The following is a 15,472-nucleotide window of genomic DNA, read 5'->3' as shown; positions in this document are numbered from 1 at the left end:
CTCGTTACCTTCGCTGCTGCACAGTGAGTGAGGTGGTGTCAAGTAGCTCCAGTTTTACCTTTCACCTTTACTGCATGTGAGGTTGCCAATACTACCTCCCATGGACCGGTCCACCTTGGTTCACTCCACCTGCGCTCATGGACTCTTATCCACACCAGACTGCCTGGTGACACATCAGCCTGCTTCCTTTCATCAGCTGCTGCTTCTGCGTTTGTCACCTGAGGAAACAACACTCGGCTCATGTTAGTTAGAGCTCCCGTATATTTCTCAATTTCTAGAGTTAGCAAGTCTAGTTGTGGTTTATCATGACGTCATTAAATCTCAAAAATTGTGAGTAGCGCCTTTACTGAAAACTATTCTAAATGTGGATGTACAAAAATGTTTGACACCTTACCATATCTCCCCTTCACCTCGATATCTCTGCTGTAAGGGATCACATGGCTGGCTATACACTGAACCCCCCCATGGTCCTGGTGACAGCATGGGCATCTGTTGATGTCTCATGGGAGGAGGTCCAGATGGACCTGGTCGTAGGTACTGCTGATGTTGTGGTGGGAACGGAGCATGTTGTGGTGGTGCATTGGGCTGTCTTCCTCTTCCCATTTGCCTTGGGCAGTCTCGGGCCCAATGGCCCCATCTCCCACATACGTAGCACTCACCAAACCTGTCAGGGTTTTCTCTGTTTCCTGGTTGGCCATATCCGCCTGCTTGGTAAGCTCTGCCTCTTCCATATTCTCTGCCTCTGTTGGATGCACGTGCACGTCCTCTGCCTCTATAGGGCGGAGGCTGGTAGTACTCCACCATGGGGGCTGGCTCTGCTGGAGTTGGTGGCTGCTGGGCTTCTGCTGCTATCATCTGTTTCTTGGCCCAGATTCTATTTAATTCTCTGTCGACCTCTGCTACTTGCAGTTTCAGCAGTCGCCGCTGCATTCTCTCTATGTCTTCCTGTCCTTTTGTCTTCTCAGTTAGCTGTCGCTGGTTGTAGTGAGTTAGGTGTTTCCTCCACATGGCATCTTTCATGTTGCTCAAGCCTACTACTTCTCCCAGCGCTGTCCGTACCGGTGGAGGCAGGCCCATCTGCACAGTGTGTCGCCATACTACAGTGGTGGCTTCATTGCCGTCATGTCTCCCCCCTGTTGCCCTCTGCCACTCTTCTTCAGCTCTCCTCAGGTACTGATGGGTTTCTTCCTCTGGTTTTATCTTCAGTCCCGAAAGAGAGTTCGTTTTTGTTTTTTTGGCCCAGATTCTCCGCATTGCTGACCAGAAAACTCCTCGAAAGTTGTCAAATGGGGTTTCATCCCCCCTGTTGGTCGTTCCTGTACTTACCTCCAAAATGTTCAATTTGGCTGTTCCTTCGGTGTGGATCATCACGGCACGGATGTCTCCCAATGCCAATTTATCAGCTGCTGTGAGTTTTTCAAAGACACGGATCCACGGATTGGCTCCACCTGCCAGCGGTGGCAACGCCTTTTCCAGTGCGTCCATGTCTCGATGTCCCCATGGCACAAACTCAGCTTGTCCGTTGGATTTTACCAGCTCTCCTACTTCCTTACTCTGCTTCTTTAATGTAAACATTATGCAGCCTGGGAGTATTCAAATGCGTGTATTAAATGTGCATGCTTGTCATCACATGAATCAAAGTCAACTCACCCTCTGTGCTGTATGGCGTGTGGCCGCTGACTCCAAAACTGGGATCCGCTGCTCCACTTCCCAGATCTGGACCCACTCAACCACGCACCTTGACTAAAACAAACACAGAACTGCCAAAAGTTCAGCAGTAAATGTTAGCATACGTCTGTAGTGTAAGAGAGGTCAACGATCTCTCAAATATGTTTGCGCCGTCCGTGTCAAAATTGATTCTTAGGAACTGTGTAAATTAGTAAATGTACCAAAATTAGTCAATACTGGATATGTGAAGGAATCTCGAATCCAAAATTGAAGCTGGAATTCCGAAATCAAACTCAACATCTAAATCAGAATCACAATCACAATCCAGTTCCAAATCAGAATTCGAAAGGTTTAAAATTGGAAGTAAAATGAAATTAAAAAACAATGAATAATTAATCAATTAAATATTAAATTCAACTTTAAAATCAATAACTGTGTTCAAAGATATTCAATCAGAAATACCAATGCAAGTCAAACTGTTGAACTGCACTTACACTCTGGTCTGCACAATAATGAGTCACAATTAAGTTCAAGAATTGAAGAACACCTGAAACCATTAATCTTTGTTAAAATGCTGAATTAAGACCAAAGTCAACGACTAAAGTTATAATGCTTAATTAAAACTAAGGTCAGGATATAAGCTCACAGCTCTTAGACAATGAATCTCTGAAAAATTCAGATTCTAAACACTTCTTTACGGTTACCTGCAGTTACTCCTTCTTCTGTTTAATTGTTTTTAAATCTCCTTTTCTTTTGCCTTATGTTTTGATGCCTCCAATGGTTTTATGTGAAGCACCTTGAAATGTGCTATACAAATAAACTTGCCTTGCCGTCTGCGCCGAACCGGAAGTTGTTCTGCGCCAAACCGGAAGTTGTCATGAAACCGGCTTTTTTGTAACAGATATGCTAACCGCAATGCTAACGACAAAAACGGAGCTTCTAATAAAGCGTACGCACACACAAGTATCACCAAAATCCCACACTTTAATTCCACTCATACGCCTTCTGTCTCCTCTCTCAATCCAGCCGTTATTTTATTGTATAAGCACTTATTTTACATACAGAGTACCGCAACGCCGGAGCTACACGTAGCTAGCGTTAGCTCCCCACAGCGCGGTCATGCAATATCAATCATTTTAAACGTATTTCCACGCTGCTAAAACACAGACTAGTCACACGTATTATTGGACATATTTAGTCATCATTTTAAACGTATTTCCACGCTGCTAAAACACAGACTAGTCACACGTATTATTGTTTTATTAACCCTTAAACCTCCGGTTAACGGGCTTTAGCTCCTCCGGACCTGAGTTCACTGTTACGTATATGAAACGCGAGTTATTCACTGCCAACGCCACAAACCACTCACCCAGTCTGTCTAGTTTCACCAAAAGCCCTTATTCTACGTCTTCCGAATCAACCACACGATCCACTAATTATACATTCACAGCCAAAACAAGCGAGTGTGTCTTTCCTGAAGCCACAGCCTCAGAAGCTAACTCCCGCTAGCCTAGCTCTCTAAGCAGCTTATGCGACGAGACCCGACATTCGTGGACTAAGCCCACAAAGGATTGCACTCCTAAGCCCCTCAAAGCCACAACATCTCAGTTCGCCTCGCTACATAACTGCTTTAAACTAGCTATCTGCAGGCCTAACAATACTTATGTTGGGCCGAAGGAGACTCCCAGCATGAGCAAAGCAGTTTCGCCTGTACCACAGCTTGTTTGATTCCAATGTGGTGATTTACTTACACAGCGCTGTCCGTCTTTAATTAATTCTTAGGATCCTTATACTCTTGACTAATCCCTTAAGTTCATCATACTTCAGACAGCAAATCGTACTTACCTCAGTAGAACATGGCCTCCCTCGTGGAACGTACCCACCGGCAACGGAGCGTTAGCCGTTAGCAGCGCTTAGCCAAGCAGAGATTCCCCTAAGATTCCTAGAAACTAACTCACAGATTTCATGAAACGGCTCTGCCTACCGATATTGTGGGCCCGGGATTTCTGCTTGACCAACGCCGCTTTCAGCACACACAGCGAGGCCGGTAAGACTGTCCCTTCGTGTGTTGCCAAATTTGTTAAGATAGTATTTTTTACCTCATAACAAAGGGGAGGCCGAGCCAGCCATGTGGCCGGCTTCCTTTTGCCGTCGACACACTGCAATAATAACGCTACCAAAACTGGTTTACAATTATAAGGAATTTAATTCCACTGATGTAAGTACATTTACAGTAATACATTGGAGTATACACTCCTATGACATATTAAAACAATACAACCCCATTTGCAAAAAACCTCGCTCGGCTCCTCCGGTGGAAACACGTCTGTCGTCCGGGAGCCATGGCACAGAGAGCGAGGAAAAAAAAACTTTGAATTACACCTCCCACCCCTGTTTGACACACCTCCCCTTCCGTCTATCTCAATTGCTATTGGCTAACTTCCAGGAGTGTATTCTACTGTCTGCCCCTGTGTTTACTATCACATTCAATGACTGTCAGTTACGTTTTAATCCCATCTATAATAATCCTTCAAAATGAAAGTTAAACTTCTGCAACTTGGCAGAAGTTTCATGCTTCTGCATCTTTATGTTTATCTTAATTATGCATTCCCAAAACCCTTATGATTATGACTAATTATTAATTATGAATTATTAAACACTTTTATTATATCTACTAACTACAGTTTTTTACTCAAATTTCTTACAGAAATCTTAATGAGGTTTTATTGTGGTATTGTATGAAATCCATAAAGCATACTGAGAAAACCATTGTATTTTTTCCAACTCTGAATTCATTTTTTGTTCAATTTACTAAATATGCGCAACTGCTCATGGGTTTATGTTGTTTTTCTATTCCTTTGAGCTTTATTAAAATGCCAGCTATCAACAGTATTCATGGTTTCAAATCCCTGTGTTGATTGATTTAGGTGGAATAGTAACCTCATTTAAACTGACATGATATCCTTCCACCACCACAAGAGCTCAGTAAATAACAGGACAGTGTCATCATTACTGTGCCTTGTAGGCTGCACACACACAGACCATCGGAGGGACACTTGTAGTGTATCTGTGTCCAGACTGAAGCCTGCTGTGGCAAGACACTGAATACCACAGACTTAAGGCTGTTAAATATAACAGAAAATAGTGTTCAAAAAATCTGCACGTGTTTCCTCATATCCTCATATTGATCTTATTGATGGATAATCAGCTGGACCCATGTATCAGCCAATATTAGCTCATTGCAGATATATTGGTGTCTACAGTATGTCGGCTGATAATTAACAGAAAATAGAAGACAGAAATGCCAAAGACATTTAGAACGTGTTTACAGTACATTGTTTGAATTGGAGAAAGCTGTTTATTCCTTTGTTTGGGATAATAAAACAAAATGTCCTCTCACACATCTTGGAGACAATTGTCTAATAAATCAATCAAATGGAATCTTATAAAAATAAAGTTTGATGCAAAAACAGGACACTGCAGACATGCAGAGGACTAACAACGTCCACGAATGTCTTCCATTGGTTAGGAAGTAAAAGTACTGCTCTTAAAATCTTACTGAAGTAAAAGCACAGAAGTACTGGAATCAAAATACCTGAAGTGTTGTTAATACAGAATGGCTCATGTCAGAATAATATCTATAATATCATTGTGTAAGGATTACTAATGTTACCGCTGGTAAAGATGGGGCTCATGTCTACTGTATACACTACTCTGTAGCTTAATCCATAATGATACATTATAATGTATTAATTCATTTATATTTTGTATTTACAGTGGAGTAAAAGTACCTCAAAAAAAATTAATTGAAAAGGGCTTTTTGGCACAACAGATGAAAAGGGCCCCATTTCAACCTCTGTGGACGCCACCGTTTCATTCATCAACAATGTTCTCACATGACATCTGACAAGGTTCATCTCACTTCATTCATCTGTACGGATTTGATTTGTTGCTAGTACCATGTTGAGCTCTTGCTGCTGGCGTGAAGTTTGAGTGTGTGTGTGTGTGTGTGTGTGTGTGTGTGTGTGTGTGTGCGCGTGCGCGCGTGTGTGTGCGCAGGATGGATGGAGGCGGCGCTCCTGCAGACAGCAGCAGGCAGGGCTGGGCAGCACCGGAGCGGCAGAGAAAGATCCAGCAGGGAGGGGACGCAGTCAGAAGAGGCCGAGGAACAGACAGGACAACAGACAAACACCGCTGACAACACCTCGTCGTGACAGCGAAAGGAAACACGCGGGGGACTGTTTTTTTCATCCCATGCATCTTTAGAAACAAGGTGAGCATTAAACGCAGCACTGCTCGTGTTGTTCCAGAGGAAGCTGTCAGTGCGCACCCCGCCCGTCCAGCTACCACAGGAGGATGCCTCTCGCGCCCCTCCGGCCTGGCTAGCTACTCGGTGTCCCCTCCTACCAACCCACATTAGTCCGCTTTGTATGAGCGCCAACGGTAACCAGCTATTTGTTGGTTTTGCTGTAATCCGGTGGTTCAATTCAGAAGCTATGCAAAGCCAACAAGTAGCCGAAGCTCCTTATGCTGTTTGACTTGAGGCTTGAGCCAGTGTTGTTAGCCTCCTCTCATGCTAGCTTAGCAGGACTGCAGTGCTTGCGTGTGTGTGTTTGATTACTTCTCAGCTGGCCAGAATAGATTTGTCTGTGTTTTGTAGCAGTTGTTGATCGATAGATGGCCATGATGCACGAGAGGCTACTCACTGTCATGGCAATAAGATCAGAGATATTTCGATGACATGTGGAGGAGAGTGCATCCTTTCAGGCTAAGTTGAATACAGAAGTCGCTGTTTTGTTTCATCTCAGCCTCTGTACGAGCTTATGTGTTCATCAGACTTATGTGGAATGTGATTAAGGACGAACATGGCTCACGATCATCTGACGAGGAAAAGCTGGACTCCTCGTGTCATATGTCAGATGTTTGATGCAGGATAGATAAATCAAAGGTTGAAGAGCATACAAATACCTCCTAAGCAGAGGCTCAGTCCATCTGGACACCACCTGATGTACTCGATTAGGTGGAGCCTGAAGATAAAGTCAGTACGCAAACAAGAGCTTGTTGCAAATCACAACAGACTGCACTGCTGTCACCTTGTACACCTTTGCTCCATCAATATTTAACACGAATGTGAGATGTGTGACTGCATTTTGGATGGAAATCTGTACATTTGGGTTCATAAAGGAGAAGTAGGCCAGTGTGAGATGTGTGCATTCATTTCAGATGCGTACACACATGCATGTTTAGGAGCTTTCCAGTCGAGCCACTGATGATCTCTATGCTTATACTTTTATGCATTTCAGATGCTTCCTCCAACTTGCTACTAGTGCTGGGCAATGTGGCATAAATCATTATCTCAATATCAATCGGGATATTTTCTGATATTGATGTATTCTACATGTTGCACATATTTAAAAAATCACTTTTATTCAAGACTTGGGACCAAACTTCAACTGATTTTGTTAGTTTTCGTGTGTGTGTGTGTGTGTGTGTGTGTGTGTGTCCGTCATTGTCAGCCCGTCGTCACCATGACAGCGGAGGAAACCATAAATGTGAAGGAGGTGGAGATCATCAAGGCGATCCTGGACTTTCTCAACTCCAGGAAGTTGCACATCAGCATGCTGGCTCTGGAGAAGGAGAGCGGCGTCATCAACGGGCTCTACTCAGACGACATGCTCTTCCTCAGGTAGGTGAACTCAACGGCAGTAACCACAACGTGCAGTCTGGGTCTGCCGCGCCTCATCAGAGATTCTGGAAATCCCTCGCTCTTCAGTTATACATTATAGAACCACATTTATATGATATTTTTGGGACATTTAAAATGTGTTTCCTGTGTTTTAAAAAATGAACTGTCTCTGTTTCAGGCAACTGGTGCTCGATGGCCAGTGGGATGAGGTCTTGCAGTTCATTCAGCCTTTGGAGTGCATGGATAAGTTTGACAGGAAAAGGTCCGTATGTGCAGGTTCACGTATCCTGTGTTGATGCCTACAGCAGCAGCTTTCAGACCACAAACGAACTGCAACAGAGTCAGCTTGGGAGAACTTTCCTTATCAGGCGGTCTCGATATGGTTGCTCAGTCATATTGGTAAATGACTGACTGACCTGTGCATGCAATGTGGTGGGTGATACAGGCGCGTCTCCGGGAGAAATCGACCTCACGGAATACACTCGCTCCATTGAGAGGCTGAACACGTCGTTGGGCTTCCTGCAGACAGAGATGCAGCGTTTGGCCCAGCAGCAGGAGACGATCATGTCCATGAGAGAGCAACAGCAACAATCCTGGGTCATTCCTCCTCCTGCTCCATCTCCGCACAGGTATCACTTCATGACAAAGAAAAAGATATATTTTGTTTGTGAACACATACAGGACCGTGTGCGTTCTCTTCCACACAGGCAGCTCCGCGAGTTGCGTAGCAGCAGTGTAACGGGCCGGGGATCAGCACGAGGCTCGGTTGGGTCTTTGTCTCCCATCCTTTCTTCTTCCGGCTCTCCTCGCACTCCCAACCGTTCCCCTGCTGGCATCAAGCGCCGTCCGGCCTCCTTCCATGCCAGGACACCCAGGACTCCACGACCAAATGATCTGAAGGTCACACCTTTCAGTCGAATGCTCAACACCCAGACCTCAGTGGACAGCATACCCAGACTAAGACGTTTCACCCCCAGCCAAAACCAGGACAGCCCGTTTGCGTACCTGGGCCACGACGAGGGGCCTCTGGAAAGCAGGAACGAAGAGACCAAGGACAACAAAGAAAACACTCAGGACAAAGAAGACGTAGTGGTAAAGAAGAGTGCTGGCACTCCTCAGCTGTCTACTGAAGAAGCAGCCAAAGAGAAGGAAGACGAGCGACAGGAGAAAAGAAAGGGCGAAGTCAAGCAAACACAGTCGTCAGAGGTGTTGTGTCAACCGGTGTCTGAGATCCAAGGGCCCACAGGCAGCCGGGTCAAGGGAGAGCCCCAGGACAGAAGACACCTGGTGGAGGTGACTCTGTCTGGGCTGAAACCTCCAGAAGGACGACCCGGCAGCAAGGAGACGACGGGAGACGGCGAAGGAGAGGGAGAGGCAGGAGGAGACACGTATGGAAAAGACCAAAAGATGTGCTGTGGATTCTTCTTCAAGGTGAGCTGGAGCGACAGAATTGTTTTGATCTTCCCAATGTCTTAAGAAAATCCATGAAATAGCTTTTGTGTGAAATAGAGTCAACATGTTTAAAGGCTTTGAACACAAGACTCCATTGCAACTCAAGACCAAGACAGGCTTTTTAATATGTTGGACTGATGTTCCCATGATGATCACCAGTTTGTCTTTTCTTCCAGTCAAAGGTCTGTCCATCTTAGCGAACTTGCAAGCATAAATCTTGCTGGCCATGCGAGAATCACATTTATAACAAACTTTTTGACAGCAGACATTTTGACTCGTCATAAATGAAAGGAACAGGTGGCACTGGTAACATTAGTGATGGCTCCGTACCCCTTCGCCCAGTCCCGGGCCATGAACACAGACTGGCCATTCATAAAAACATGGTAAAAACCTGCAGAGCTGCGTACGTTATGTTAGCACGTCATTAGCTAACGTTAGCACGTCATTAGCTAACGTTAGCACGTCATTAGCTAACGTTAGCACGTCATTAGCTAACGTTAGCACGTCATTAGCTAACGTTAGCACGTCATTAGCTAACGTTAGCACGTCATTAGCTAACGTTATCACGTCATTAGCTAACGTTATCACGTCATTAGCTAACGTTAGCACGTCATTAGCTAACGTTAGCACGTCATTAGCTAACGTTATCACGTCATTAGCTAACGTTAGTACGTCATTAGCTAACGTTAGCACGTCATTAGCTAACGTTAGCACGTCATTAGCTAACGTTAGCACGTCATTAGCTAACGTTAGCACGTCATTAGCTAACGTTAGCACGTCATTAGCTAACGTTAGCACGTCATTAGCTAACGTTAGCACGTCATTAGCTAACGTTAGCACGTCATTAGCTAAGTCTGGCAGTGACTTTGCTTTAGCTCTGAACATTGTTTGCATTATTTTATAAGACACCAACTCATTGAATTTCATAACATGAGATTTTAGAAACAATGGATTTGTGTGATCATAATAACCAGCCTTATTCATAAGAGGTATAGCTCGGTTTTGTAACAAGGCTGTTGAATTGATAAATGTTTTATAGGTTGACCTCCACACAATAAGATATGTGAGGAAGTATAAGTGAGCAATAAATGATATGCAAGCTTTATAAGTTCATACATTATAGATTTATACGGTATTGCTATTGAATTTGAAATTGTCCCATTAATATCGTCAATATGTCGTCTCCGTGTTATTTTATGATGGATCAGAACCCAGAGGAATTTTGGCTAAAAAACCCTTTACATTTTATCATCACAGATTTTTAATTCAATATTCCCATCTAATTGTTTTAACATTTTTGACAAGTCACAATGTCTGCTGTGAAAACGTGCTTTTCAACTGAAGTTTAACTCCTCGGTATACACTTGTTATACACTGTATTATTAACTTCTCGTTAATAATACAGTGTATACAGCCTTATGGTGCTATATGCAGGTAGCACCGACAGGAAGAATCTTAATACACGGTAATAATTAATCTGCTGAGTTAACAGGACTGCCAGCTTTTCATGAAAGTATTAAAGATGCAGTGGAAATATCTCTCCATCTATTTTGTGTGTTCCCCACCCGTTTAAACACCAGGATGATGTGAAAGGGGAGGAGGACATGGCAGCAAAGAAAGCAGCTCTGCTGGAGAAGAGGCTTCGGAGGGAGAAGGAGACTCAGGTGAAGAAGCAACAGCAGGAGCTGGACCAGGAGCAGAAGAAGGAGTCTGCACGGTCTGTTTTACTTTGACTCTTTTTGCCAACGCTAACACTGTCCCCATGTCTGTAGCATCAACACATACAGTGTGTCTTTTGAACTTGAGTGTGCAGTCACACAATACATCTGTACCTCTGTCTCCTGCTCCAGGTTGAAAGCAGAGGAGGAGCTGCAGAAGAAGGATAATGAGAAGGCGAGGAGGGATTACATCAAGCACGAGTTTTTGAGGAGGAACCAGCTCAAGCTGGAGGAGAACATGGACGAGGTCATCAAGCCCCGATCTGGAAGCCTGAAGAAGAAGCCGCGGCCCAAGTCCATCCACAGGGACGTCATGGAGTCGCCTACGCCCCCCGTGAGAGCCACAGGTGAGCAACATACAAAGCGTATGCACAAACACACACTTCTGGCTGCATTACTGAGCCGTGCTTGAGCGTTCCTTGTGTTGCAGGGGTGCGTCCTCGAGGATTCTCAGTGTCGAGTGTTTCTTTGGCGTCTCTCAATCTGGCTGACCACGACAGAGACCACCCAAATAACAGGAAGAACAGCAGGTAAGAACCCACTCTGTGCCTGTAGCGTGGATTCTAGACTCTCTTACCTTGCTCTTGATTTACAAATCACAAAGCACAAATACTCTGTCTGCACCTGCCTTTGTCAATAAAACCCAAAGAACTACGCCTCTGTTTTAGGGGGAAACATAATATAAAGAAATGTTACAATTGTCACGTAATAATTTACCAACAACCAAGATGACACAGTTGAAGCTGTCAGGCCGTTTTCATCAATCTTGTCTTTAAGTTCCTTTCAACAGTATTTTATTCTTGTGTAGCAGAAGAAGAAGTATAGATCTCACAGTATCACACTAGTCATGTATGTTTATAATATCTGTTTAACTACAACAAGTAGTTCAGAATTACTTCTTTCATTTTTACCTTTTGTAATATTGCAGTGGGTTTGTGCAGTTCACAGTCCCTGAGTTTATTTCCACCACAATTAAAATTGTAAAACTTCACAACCCCATATTTCATTTGTGACACCCAGATATCATATACTCTGCCGTGGCTTTAATGTCACGGGGTGTTTTATGACGTTTAAGTTATTTTTTCTTAATTGTTAAGTCTTGACTTTTATGAGGCTTACACTCTTGATTCTCTTGTATCCCTCTCTCATTTCTCCCTCTATTTTGCATGCGTCCCTCAGAGGCAATAAACTAGCCCATATCCCGTTCTTTCTAAGCTCCCCCAAAGAAAGAAAGGGAAGGTTAGTAATGCTCCGAAAAAAGTGATTCAACAGACAAAGTGAACCGGATGTGGCTTCATGTAGAATTAGCTCCATGTGACTTAAGCCTGATTTTCATCCGACGTTCTTTCAACACAGACTCACATAAAAAGTAGACGGATTTGTCAACAGTGAAATCATTTGACAAATGACATCACTGCCGTTTGTTTTGCTTCTGCATCGACGTACATATGGGACCTGTGTGGCTGAGATGTTTTCGCCTCGGTTCTCCTGCTCTCTATCCTCTTCCGCTGTTTCGCAGTATTGTTCTCCGGCTGCTCTTTTCTCTCTTCTCTTCTGTTGGCTGCTCTGCCTTTCACCGCTGTGTTTGCTGTTTCCTCCACAAGTACCTGAGCTCATGCCTCACAGAAACCATAAAGACATCACTGAGACTTTGCTTGGCTGAACAGGCCTCTCTGCGTCTCGCTGCACAGCTGGGTCGGTTCAGTGTGATGTAATGCAAGACAACAGGCAGGGTTTGAGAATTATGTCACAACGTCTGACCTTGTTTTACCACATCTCTCTCTCTGTGTGTGTGTGTGTGTTTAATAACTGTGTGTGCATGGCTGTTTGTGCAATCTGTCGGCATACGCTTCCATACATGCTTATGTGCATCAACCTTTTCGTGTTTGTTGTGGGTTTTTGTCATGTCCGCGTGTCATTTGTCGGTCTGTATGTGATCGTCTCCAGGCCGGACTCTGCAGAAGGTTTTTCTTCTTGTCCTTCGACTGATGGTCGCAACGGAGAGAAGGATTGGGAAAACGACTCCACCACCTCATCCACTCCCTCCAACAATGAGTACACAGGTAGAAGACATACCTGCAATTATTACATAGTTTGTTGAGATTTACACAGAGATTTTTGCAATCTCATGCGCGGGCTTTCTTCCCACAGGACCTAAACTATACAAGGAGCCGAGTGCCAAGTCCAACAAGTACATCATCCAGAATGCCCTGGCTCACTGCTGCCTGGCTGGCAAGGTCAACGAAGGCCAGAAGAACAAGATACTTGATGTATGTTTTGCAAATACGTGTGTCTGTGTTTTTCTGCATGAAATATGCTGCACTAAACGATGACTTTTCTCTTTGGTTTTGTGCAGGAAATCGAGAAATCCGAAGCCAATAACTTCCTTCTGTTGTTCCGTGACGCCGGATGCCAGTTCAGGTCCGTGTACGCCTACTGCCCGGAGACAGAGGAGATCACCAAACTGGCCGGCATCGGGCCGAAGAGCATCACGATCAAGATGATCGAGGGCCTGTATAAGTACAACTCGGACAGAAAGCAGTTCAGCCTGATCCCGGCCAAAACCATGTCCGCCAGTGTGGACGCCATCACCATCGCCAGCCATCTGTGGCAAACCAAGAAGCAGGCCACGCCCAAAAAACTGCACACTAAGTAGCACCAGACGGCCGGGCAAGATTTGGACACGCTTCTCTGGAACGAGCACAGGATCATTTGTGTGTGTTAGTTTTACATTTTCATTGAAAGGACACATGGTCTCACTGTAATATTTCACAACTGGAATGTAGAACACAAGTGGGCCTCACAGACATTGTTGTTACAGAGTTGACTGTTACGCTCTGGACTAATTGAACGGGACACAAGTGTTTACCTGTCAGCATGTGTATCAATGTTCTCACGTGCCAAAAAAAAGGAGAAGAAAACAAAAGGCGGACCAATGCCTTACCTAGTTGAACCACTGAAGCACTGAATGTCACGCCTCACAAAGAGGCACTTTGGTTTCTATAAGTTGATCATGTGTGGCCTTATGCTTGTTTTGTGTCATTTGGATACGCTGTGAGTGTCGGTGTGAGTTTGTCAGCACCTGTTAAAAAAAAAAAGACTGTTGTGATAAAGGAGAGTTTGTGTGCACTCGCAGGTCTGGGATCAGATTACGCCGCCCTCAGGCAGGTTGTTGCAAGGGTGGCCTGTCTGATCCGTGATCAGGTAGAGGCAGCATTTTTTTATGAGAATTGTGCTGCTCCACAACACAGGCACGTTTTTGTAGTTCTTGCTTTCTTTCCTTTTTTTTTTTTACATGTGACAGAAAAATGTATAAACAGTTCAAATTTGTGTATGTGTGTGTATAGTGAAGAGTGAGGAAAGTACCTCAGCTGGCGATTGCAATTACTTTCCAAAAGTGTGGAATGATGAGAGTATTGAGCATCTGGAGCGCCGTGAAACAATTCTGGAAAGCACCGGCTATAGACTCTTAATTTATTTCATTTTGATCATGCTTCGAAGATATTCTGAAAGGCGTCTTAGATTTTATTCAGAGAAACATAATATACTGTACGTATATATAAGTGAAGTTTGTATATGATGGCAGATCCATCCAAAATGAGCGAGTCCACTTGTAGCTTTTATAATTTATCACGTCTGTGTATCAGTATGTTGTCCTTTGGGGCCTTTAATTATGCTACAAATGCAAAAAGTGTGATCACTCAACAGTATCACTGGTAAGACGATCATCAGTAGTAGAATATAGACGGAAGTCCCACCCTGTGTCATCAGTCTGTGCAGTTTAAGCGTAATTAGACTAATCACCATCGACCATGTTGCAGTTGGAACTAACAAACACATAAAAAGCCACTTTAATGTGGATGTTGTCTTAACTGTTAGAGCTTGTTTACCCTCAAAGTAGATTGTAAATATATGAATTCACCCACGATGCTTCCCCAAGACCCTGTCCACTGTCGTCAGGACCGTCATGCTTGTTACTTTACTTTTACATTACTTTTGATCACATGTTCCTTCCGCATGTGTTGGCACTGTACATATATATTTTGGCATATAGAAGTATATTTTGTAATGACATTGACCTGTTGGAGGTGTGTACGAATGAAGCAGTACAGCCGTTGAAGGAAGTGTGTTGAAAGCAAAGGCAAGGTGTATGAAATCTTAATGAGGTTTTATTGTGGTATTGTATGAAATCCATAAAGCATACTGAGAAAACCATTGTATTTTTTCCAACTCTGAATTCATTTTTTGTTCAATTTACTAAATATGCGCAACTGCTCATGGGTTTATTTTGTTTTTCTATTCCTTTGAGCTTTATTAAAATGCCAGCTATCAACAGTATTCATGGTTTCAAATCCCTGTGTTGATTGATTTAGGTGGAATAGTAACCTCATTTAAACTGACATGATATCCTTCTACCACCAGAGCTCAGTAAATAACAGGACAGTGTCATCATTACTGCTGCACACACACAGACCATCGGAGGGACACTTGTAGTGTATCTGTGTCCAGACTGAAGCCTGCTGTGGCAAGACACTGAATACCACAGACTTAAGGCTGTTAAATATAACAGAAAATAGTGTTCAAAAAATCTGCACGTGTTTCCTCATATCCTCATATTGATCGTATTGATGGATAATCAGCTGGACCCATGTATCAGCCAATATTAGCTCATTGCAGATATATTGGTGTCTACAGTATGTCGGCTGATAATTAACAGAAAATAGAAGACAGAAATGCCAAAGACATGTTTGAGGTCATTTAGAACGTGTTTCCAGTACATTGTTTGAATTGGAGAAAGCTGTTTATTCCTTTGTTAGGGATAATAAAACAAAATGTCCTCTCACACATCTTGGAGACAATTGTCTAATAAATCAATCAAATGGAATCTTATAAAAATAAAGTTTGATGCAAAAACAGGACACTGCAGACATACAGAGGACTAACAACG

General features: G+C 43.7%; 1 protein-coding gene across 3 annotated transcripts; it reads left to right on the top strand.

The window, feature by feature from the left end:
* The first annotated feature begins 5,799 nt into the window (after window positions 1-5,799).
* On the top strand, window positions 5,800-14,800 carry LOC306789432 (calmodulin-regulated spectrin-associated protein 2-like). 3 transcript variants are annotated; one of them, XM_079285382.1, is made up of 12 exons: window positions 5,800-5,941; window positions 7,185-7,354; window positions 7,533-7,616; window positions 7,800-7,983; window positions 8,062-8,785; window positions 10,387-10,523; window positions 10,657-10,871; window positions 10,955-11,054; window positions 11,704-11,763; window positions 12,472-12,587; window positions 12,676-12,794; window positions 12,881-14,800. In XM_079285382.1, the coding sequence occupies exons 3-12, from the start codon at window positions 7,547-7,549 to the stop codon at window positions 13,178-13,180; spliced, it is 2,025 nt and encodes a 674-aa protein (XP_079141508.1). In that variant the 5' UTR covers window positions 5,800-5,941; window positions 7,185-7,354; window positions 7,533-7,546; the 3' UTR covers window positions 13,181-14,800. The 3 variants fall into 3 exon arrangements, with proteins under 3 accessions (XP_079141508.1, XP_079141506.1, XP_079141507.1); XM_079285380.1 differs by having other exon boundaries at window positions 7,800-8,785; XM_079285381.1 differs by lacking the exon at window positions 11,704-11,763 and having other exon boundaries at window positions 7,800-8,785.
* The last annotated feature ends 672 nt before the right edge of the window (window positions 14,801-15,472 follow it).

This window comes from Melanostigma gelatinosum (assembly GCF_949748355.1).
Source record: "Melanostigma gelatinosum genome assembly, chromosome: 15".
Classification (NCBI taxonomy): domain Eukaryota; kingdom Metazoa; phylum Chordata; class Actinopteri; order Perciformes; family Zoarcidae; genus Melanostigma; species Melanostigma gelatinosum.
This window is presented reverse-complemented; position numbering and strand designations above follow the sequence as displayed.

Coding starts and splice junctions, on each gene's coding strand:
- LOC306789432 (XM_079285380.1), top strand. CDS start 7,547: ATGGCCAGTGGGATGAGGTCTTGCAGTTCATTCAGCCTTTGGAGTGCA. Junction 10,872..10,954: donor GCCCCCCGTGAGAGCCACAG/GTGAGCAACATA, acceptor CTTGTGTTGCAG/GGGTGCGTCCTCGAGGATTC. Junction 12,588..12,675: donor CTCCAACAATGAGTACACAG/GTAGAAGACATA, acceptor TTCTTCCCACAG/GACCTAAACTATACAAGGAG.